This window comes from Camelus dromedarius, chromosome 29, assembly GCF_036321535.1.
Source record: "Camelus dromedarius isolate mCamDro1 chromosome 29, mCamDro1.pat, whole genome shotgun sequence".
NCBI lineage: Eukaryota > Metazoa > Chordata > Mammalia > Artiodactyla > Camelidae > Camelus > Camelus dromedarius.
The window spans coordinates 3438468-3447323 of NC_087464.1; the positions used below are offsets into that span (position 1 = coordinate 3438468).

The 8856-nt window shown below is 51.8% G+C and overlaps 1 protein-coding gene across 2 annotated transcripts; it reads left to right on the top strand.

The window, feature by feature from the left end:
- Positions 1-4095: 4095 nt before the first annotated feature.
- On the top strand, positions 4096-8218 carry MAGEL2 (MAGE family member L2). Of its 2 annotated transcripts, XM_064480497.1 has the most exons (2): positions 4121-4212; positions 4456-8218. In XM_064480497.1, exons 1-2 carry the CDS (start codon positions 4200-4202, stop codon positions 7746-7748), a joined length of 3306 nt encoding a protein of 1101 aa, XP_064336567.1. In that variant the 5' UTR covers positions 4121-4199; the 3' UTR covers positions 7749-8218. The 2 variants fall into 2 exon arrangements, with proteins under 2 accessions (XP_031296310.2, XP_064336567.1); XM_031440450.2 differs by having other exon boundaries at positions 4096-8218.
- Positions 8219-8856: the final 638 nt, after the last annotated feature.

Genomic DNA, 8856 nt, shown 5'->3' on the forward strand with positions numbered 1-8856 from the left:
AGGATCTACTGTGTAGCACACGGAACTATATTCAATATCTTGTAATAACCTATAATGAAAAATAATCTGAAAAATATGTGGATACAACTGAAAGAAAAAGAAGGTGGTTGCCTTTGGGGATTAAGGAATTGACTGGAAATGGGCACATGGGAGTTTATTGGATAAAGAAAATGCTCCTCATTTTGTTTTGACAGATGATTATTTGGTGACAAAGTTCATCAAACAGAATGCATTTCATTGTATGTTAATTATATCTTACATTTAATAAACAGGTTTTGGCAGCACCAATAACTGACAAGAATTTTGCCTTTGGCAACAAATAGATCAGGCTTCAGTTCCAGATTCTGCTAGAGATAGCTGGGACATACAACAAGTTAATTACCATCTTGAGCCTCAAGATCTTCATGTGTAAAATGGGGCCAAATGCTTGTGGATTTTGTGAGGAATATACAGTGCATGTAAAGATTTTAGGATGGTGCTTGGTCAAATAACAAGCATCCAATATACGGTAGTTAGGCTATTTTAACGAACCTCTTGCAACACTTCTTTCAAAAGCCTTGTACTTCTGATACATTCTGTGTTGATTTATTTATTTATTTCTCTTTTAGTGCTCAGTCTGTCTATTTGGAGAACACTCTTGAATCTCCCACAGCTTTGGCGTTGTTTGTTTTTTCTTTTCATTGCTACTGCCAGCATCACACCCCGACCCTCACACTCCAGGCAGAAGTGAGTACTCAGTTACTTGCGTCAACTATGACCATTAGAGGTTTTAAATGCTGCAGACCATAACACTTTATGGCACTAAAAATACCATATTAATATCCCTCTGCGTCTATAAGATCCAGTGACAGATTTTTTTTCTCTGTAGCCCTGCACCGTGTCAGGCACATACATAATCCTTAATAAAAAGTATTTCGCAAATAAATAATTTTAGACTTTGTGAAAATCATACCTGATTATTTTACTCACTTATAAATATTTCCACCAGAGCCTAACAGCTGTAGAGGAGTGAAAGATGGGCACTTCTGGTGCTAATCTTACACTTTCATTCAATAGCTCCTCCCTGACCACTCAGAATGAGGCAGGGGAGACAAGAGTGAACAAAACAAGGCTGCAATCTGCAAGAAGGCTCCAGTCTTGTGGCGAGCCAGGCGATAAAGAAATACACAAATTCTTTGTACATCTGGCTCAGTGATGTCCCTACTCCTATTTGTCTATCCTCAATTCTCCTCTCCCAATCTTTTCTATTACTTGCATTACCCTTTTGCTATATATTTGTGTAAATGGCCAAAGCCGTTTCTCATTAGATGACAAACAGGTGCCTACATTCCATGGACATTTTGTGTATATTTGAATTCTATCTTCTGCTCACCTTGGATTTTTAAACCGCTTCGTGGAGAAAGAAGGAGAGGGAATTTTGGCAAGGCGTGGTTCAGAGGAATGGGGATAGAAGAGCATACACACAGAAGGTCAGTGGGTGCATCAGGAAACTAGAAGATTCCACTAGGAGAAGGGGGTTTTCAGAAACCTATTTAAAGCTTGTTGTTCAAACACCGGAATCAGTATCACATTATTAAGCCAGTCAGCCTTCACAAAGGGGCTACATGTTATTTGATTCCTCACCTGTGACACTGGGAGCAGGTGCATTTGTTAGAAGCTGGGTGGTCAAGTGGCCTGGGTCTGAGAGCATTGATTGTCTCAAACAGGCCAATGTATTTTCCAGGGAAGAATAAATCCGATTCACCCATGACTGGCCCCACCAAAATCACTGGATACTTATGTCTTCATTTTTCTCAGCTGGTTCACATATCTTACCAAGGAGTTGTAAAAATGCTAGTGTAGGACTTGAATACATTTCACATATAATGACACCTACAAGTTTTCCTGCCTCCACCCCATAATCCCTGATAATTCCCTTTTGGCTTCTGCATCACACGTGGGCATAAACTGGGCCTCCTTTCACATGACGGATTTGGTGGGAGTTGACATTGTGTGGTAGTGCTTTTCATTAAGCTCCAACCTCACTGAGAACAATTGGGCCCTGCTGGTCACCATTTATTGTGTGGGATGATCCACAGCATGGTGGACCAAAGGTTAAATCCACCATAATCCTGAAAAAACAAATTGTTAGTGGAAGAACTTAATCTCTGATGAATGTATACACTTGAATGAGAGAAGGGGAAAGTGTGCTTTAGTGACAGTAGAAATGTCATCAGCTGAGAAATGAACTGACTTTCCCAAAGCCATCCACAGCCAGCAACCATCATGTGACAGAGTTGGGAACAGGGGAACATGAGGGTTATGTGTCCAAATTTATGCACTGCATCTCTAGAAGTAGTTCTAAATCTCTATCAAACTCAGAAGTCTTATAGGGACAGATCATTAGCCCAGAGAGGAACCTGGAAACCATGAGACATGGCGGTATTCATACTTCAGAAGCACACAGGTGTGTACACAGGTGTGACAGACACCTCAGCAGGCACCAGGGGAGAGCTACTGGTGTCTGAAAAGGTGTTCTGAAGGATAACAATTCTGATTTCTCACCCCTTCAGTTGCCAGAAAAAAACCACTGAACCCTCACTCCCAAATTATTACTTCATTATTTAAGGCAACGATAACCTTGGGAGTGTGTATATGCCTTTGTTGGGATTCATAAATTACCAAATTTGAGGAACACTGGCTAAGGGTACCTCAGGAGGAGTGGGGTATAGCCTCTATCATTCTCTTCTGCCCCCTTGTGGCATCATTCGTGTTTTATTGGTCACTCTGGACTCTTGCCCTAGGCAGCAAATAGCCTCTTCTAAACTAAGCATCCTTAATACTTAGTATTTTGTATATTTCCAGAAAACAACCCAACTGGCAGTGAGACTGGCTTTTTCTTTCAGCATGAAGTCGCATAGCGCTACTCAGTAAATGTGATGTCTCCTGCTTTATCCATTAAAACATCATTTGTCTAATTTTTAAACTGATTTTGTCTATGAGTAGATGTCCCCCAAATTCTGTAAATCACTCTTCATCTGTTTTTCCTATGTATTAATCTTGAATCTCTTCATTCACTCATTTTATTATTTTCTAGTGCTTTTGTTGTTGTTGTTGTTGTTGTTTTCCTCTTTACAATTTCTTTCTTGCTCTGCAACTAATAAGCAGCAACAGTAAATCTACCTGGTTTTTTCATCCCAGTTATTCCACAGGAATTATTCCCCCAGGCTAAAAATGCTGCCTTCCACTGATCTCCGGAGCATCTTAATTTCTCCAGGATTTCTTTCCTTCCCGCTCTATTCTTTGTCGTCTTTTTCTCTACCTGTGTCTAAAAAGGTCTGCGTTCTCCAACACCTGTCTCAGGAGTTTCACTCTAAACACTCTTCTTCTGCAGCCACACTCCCTGGCACAGCTCTGTTTCTATGAAGAGGATCGTGACTCCCAGCTCAGTTTTCTTCTGAATCCCAAACCATTATACAGGTGTCTACAGGGTAGCTCTCTCTGGCAGTCCCACAGCACACACTGTCAATGCCCATGTCCTATTCAACACTCGACAATCTCTCCCCACTACGAGCCCCGCGACACCAGCGATTTCCCACTTCCCCGGGACAGCGACTTCTCTCTCACTCTTACATTAATTATAGCAGCTGCCTACTATGACTGTTGCATCGCGCGTGTGTGTGTATGTATCTATATCTATATCTATATCTATATCTATATACATACATATATATATTTTATATCCCTCCGGCCAGGGTTTTGCCATATCTGAGCTCAAACCACGCCATCTCCCCCCTCATGGACGCCTTCCATGTTCCCAGTGGTCTCTTCCCAACTCTATACCACAGTACAGTGATTTCTAAAACATAGGTCCGGTCCTGTCACTCTCCTGTGGAAACTCATCCATGGGCAGTCCGATTAGGCTGCAATTGGGGACCGGACAGTGCGGGGAGGGATCTCGTGTCAGTCAGGATTCCTGGTAGACGCCCCTCTGCACTATCCACTTGTGGTGGTCGGGGGCGGGGAAGGGGCGGGATTGAGCCCCCTTCCCCCCTCCTCCTTACTGCGGAAAGCTGCAGAGCTAAGGGCGCTCACTTCCTACTCACCAGTCAGCGGGGAGGAATCCTCTGAGCAGCCACGTAGGCATTCTCTTCTCTCTGGAGGAAAAGGCCCAGCAGCTGTCGGAGGAAAAGGCTCACCAGCTGTCAGAGCGAAGGGACATGTCGCAGCTAAGTAAGAATTTGGGTGATTCGAGTCCCCCGGCGGAGGCCCCCAAGCCTCCGGTCTATAGCCGCCCTACGGTTCTGATGCGGGCCCCGCCCGCTTCCTCCCGGGCTCCGCCAGTCCCTTGGGATCCACCTCCGATTGATTTGCAGGCTTCACTGGCCGCTTGGCAGGCACCTCAGCCTGCCTGGGAGGCCCCGCAGGGCCAGCCGCCTGCCCCAGTGGCTCCGATGGCCCAACCTCCATCCCTAGGGGCTCCGATGGTCCAGGCTCCCCCTCTGGGAGGCCCGATGGGGAAGCCTCCGACTCCCGGAGTCCTGATGGTGCATCCTCCCCCTCCGGGAGCCCCGATGGCCCAGCCTCCGACTCCGGGAGTCCTGATGGTGCATCCTTCGGCTCCCGGGGCCCCCATGGCCCATCCTCCTCCTCCTGGGACCCCGATGGCCCACCCTCCTCCTCCCGGGACCCCGATGGCCCATCCTCCCCCTCCCGGGACTCCGATGGTGCATCCTCCCCCTCCTGCGACCCCGATGGCGCATCCTCCCCCTCCCGGGACCCCGATGGCGCATCCTCCCCCTCCGGGGACCCCGATGGCGCATCCTCCGCCTCCGGGGACCCCGATGGCGCATCCTCCCCCTCCGGGGACACCGATGGCCCAGCCTCCAGCTCCGGGAGTCCTGATGGTCCAGCCGCCTGCTCCGGGAGTCCTGATGGTCCAGCCGCCTGCTCCAGGAGCCCCGATGGCCCAGCCTCCGCCTCCAGCAGCCTTGATGGCCCAGCCTCCACCTCCAGTAGCCCCGATGGCCAAGCCTCCTGCTCCGGGAGTCCTGATGGTCCATTCTGCAGGGTCGAGAGCTCAGATCGCCCAGCCTCCAGCTACAGGAGCCCCGATGGTGCAGCCGCCGGCCCCACCTGCTCAGCCTATGGCTTCTTGGGCCCCACAGGCTCAGCCTCTGATCCTGCAGATCCAGTCACAGGTTATAAGGGCTCCTCCACCGGTTCCCCAGGGCCCGCAGGCCCCGCCGGCGCCGCTGGCCACACCCCCGGGCTGGCAGGCCACCTCGCCGGGGTGGCAGGCCCCACCTCAAGGCTGGCAGGCCACGTCCCTGGGCTGGCAGGCCACGCAGGTCACCTGGCAGGCTCCGACCATTGCCTGGCCGGCGCCTCCACCTGTGCGCCAGGGGCCACCACCCATCCGCCCGGGCCCGCCACCCATTCGCCCGGGCCCCCCGCCGATACGCCAGGCCCCACCCCCAATCCGCCAGGCGCCTCCCCTGATCCGCCAGGCACCGCCACCCATCCGACCTGCCCCACAGGTACTGGCCACCCCACCACCACTCTGGCAGGCTCTGCCGCCCCCACCACCACTGCGGCAGGCCCCGCAGGCTCGGCTGCCCACCCCGCAGCTGCGGGCGGCCCCACCGGTGCGAGCGCCTCCACCAATTCGGGTGGCCCCGCCAGCACCTCAGGTGCCCACGGCGCCTCCTGCTGGCCCCCAGGCGCCCCCAGTGGCCATGCCGGCCCCTCTCCCGGCCCCACTGCCTGCCCCCCAGGCTGCGCACTGCCCACCCATCATCTGGCAGGCCCCCAAAGGCCAAGCCCCGGTGCCACATGAGATGCCGACGTCGATGGAGTTCCAGGATGTGCAGCAAGGCCAGGCGCTGACCTGGCAGGCGCCAAAGGCCCCCGGGCAGTTCTGGCAGCCCCTGCCCACCCAGGAGGCCCAGAGGCAGGGCCCATCGTTGGTTCAACTGGAGCAGCCCTTTCAGGGGGCCCCAGCCTCCCAAAAGGCCCTGCAAATCCAGCTACCCCCCCAGCAGGCCCAGCCCTCGGGTTCGCAGGCAGAGCTGCCATCCCTGCAACCCCAGCCCTCCTGGCAGGGCCCCCCTGCAGCCTCGCAGGGCCAGCCCGGAGCCCCCTTAGCAGGGGCAAATTTTCCCATGGGCTGTGATAAATCATTGATGACTCCTTCAGGAGAATCCAGGGCCTCTTCTATAGACCGAAGGACCTCTTCAAAGGAACGTAGGACCTCTTCGAAGGAACGCAGGGCTCCTTCGAAGGATCGCATGATCTTTGCTGGCACCTTTTGTGCTCCAAGGGCAGTGCCGACTGCCCGGGCGCACCTGCCTACGCCCTGGAAGAACTTGCCTGGGGCATCAGAGACCTTTACTGCCACCCCGAGGGTCTTTCCAGCTACCTCCCAGTTCCAGCCTGCCTCTTCGAATGCCTTTCAGGGCCCCTCTGCCAGCTCAGAGGCCCCAAAGTCACTGCCATTTGCTCTGCAGGATCCCTTTGCCTGCGTCGAGGCCCTGCCGGCAGTTCCATGGGTGCCACAGCCCAATGTGAGTGCCTCGAAGGCGTCCAAGGCAGTGCCCACCATCCTGCTGGCCACGGCAGCTGCCCCCAAGGCAATGGCCACCACTCAAGAGGCCTCGAAGACCGCCGCTGAGCCTCCGCGTCGGTCAGGCAAAGCCACCCGGAAGAAGAAGCACCTGAACACGGAGGAGGATGGCAGTGGCCAGATGCTGGGCATGCGCAACTGGCAGCCCCCTCGGCGCTGGGAGAGTGTGGACTTGAATGAGTGGGGGGTCCTGGGTGGCTGGGAGGGCCCGAGCACCTCCCATGGTCTGAGTGGCTGGGAGGGTCCTAGCACCTCCAGGATCCTGAGTGGCTGGGAGGGGCCCAGCACATCGTGGGCTCTGAGTGCCTGGGAGGGTCCGAGCACCTCCAGGGCCTTGGGTCTCTGGGAAAGCTCATGCAGCCCTCAGTCCTTGGTCATCTCTGAGCTCCCCAATCTGGCTCAGGGATTCGGTGCCCCCCAGGATGACCCCACACTGGAGAGGCAGCCACTGTCTCCCTTAGATGAGAGGGCTAATGCACTGGTGCAGTTCCTCTTGGTCAAGGACCAAGCCAAGGTGCCCATCAGGCGCTCAGAGATGGTGAGATTCGTCATCCGTGAATACAAGGACGAGTGCTTAGAGATTATCAACCGTGCCAACCACAAGCTGGAGTGTGTTTTTGGTTATCAGCTGAAGGAGATTGATCCCAAAAACCACTCTTACATTCTTGTCAACAAGAGTCACAAGGGGGGAGCGGGGCCGTCCTACCTGGACCGGCCCAAGTTAGGCCTCCTGATGGTGGTCCTGAGCCTCATCTTTATGAAGGGCAATTGTGTCCGGGCGGACCTGATCTTTAATTTTCTGTATAAATTGGGGCTGGATGTCCGGGAGACCCACAGTCTCTTCGGAAACACAAGGAAGCTCATCACCAAAGTGTTTGTGAGGCAGAAGTACCTGGAGTACAGGCGGGTCCCCCTCACTGAGCCCGCAGAGTATGAGTTCCTCTGGGGCCCCCGAGCATTCCTCGAAACCAGCAAGATGCTTGTGCTGAAGTTTCTGGCCAGGCTCCATAAGAAAGATCCACAGTGCTGGCCGTTCCAGTACTTGGAGGCTGTGGCAGAGTGTGAGTCTGAAGATGCTGATAAGGATGAGCCTGGCCCTGGTGATAACGCCGATGACCCCACCAGCAGCCCCCCTCCCAGCTAATGTGGTTTAGCAGCTACCTTCTCTCTCATTGTTCCTGTTCCTTTGGGTCCCCGGCCAAAGGCCACTGACAGGGTGGGGTGGGGGGGACGTTTTGTTTCTGGTGTTTATGTTCCAGTTCTTTCTCTGTGTAAGTTTGGACTTCAACTTGCTTTCGTATCTGCCAAAGCTTTGTACATTTTTCACGTGGTGTTGATTTCAATCAGCTACTGTTCTCTTTGGTATTTTGGCATCTGTATTTTTTAAGTGAGATCTGTGATTCTCCTGTTTTGTGTTATAATTGTTATGTTTTTTGGTATCAGAGTTGTGCTGGCTTTGTGAAATGAATTGAGAAGCTCTCCATCTCATTCTGGTACAGATGATGTAGCATCGAACTAGGCTGTTCTTTGATGTTAAAAATGACTCATCAGTTAAAGCTGTCTGCAGAAAAATAAATATCTATATCTATATATATAAATATAATTTCAGCATAACATGGAAGTGTTTGTCTTTATTCTAATTTTTATTCCAGATGGTGGGAGCCAAGTTCACCCTACTCTCAAAATGGAGCTGAGCATCAAGACAACGATCAGGGAGAGTAGGAACCATGGTGACAAAGCTGTTTTTCAAAGACAGTGCTACATGCATCACAGCGATGCAGTGATTGTTTTGGGTGGTGAGACGTAGGATTGCCATAAAAGCAGGGTGAAAACTTCACAAGTCAGCGAGGCTGAATCAAGAAGAGGTGGTCTATCTCCTCTGATCTGATCCTCGCAATGGTCCTTCAAAGTAAGCATCATTCCTATTTTCTAGGTGAGTGTATAAGGCTCAAGTAGATTAATTAAATGGGACATGTCAGTGCCAGGAAGGTCAGTAAATTTGTACTGTGAAGCATAAAATTTTCTTAAGGTTATGTGGGAAGGGAGGATCACATGCCTACAGGGCTACAAGAATCCAGATTTGTTCGTCACATGGATGTCCAGCAGCTCAGGGAATTTGGGTTTATCAACACTTTGACACTGACATTGAAACATGCTCCTTGAAAAACATCCAGGTTTATAACAGGGAAGAGGAAATACCAGACTTCAATGAATTGGGGATCCTGCAGGGTGCTGGTGGCTGGTGGGGGGAA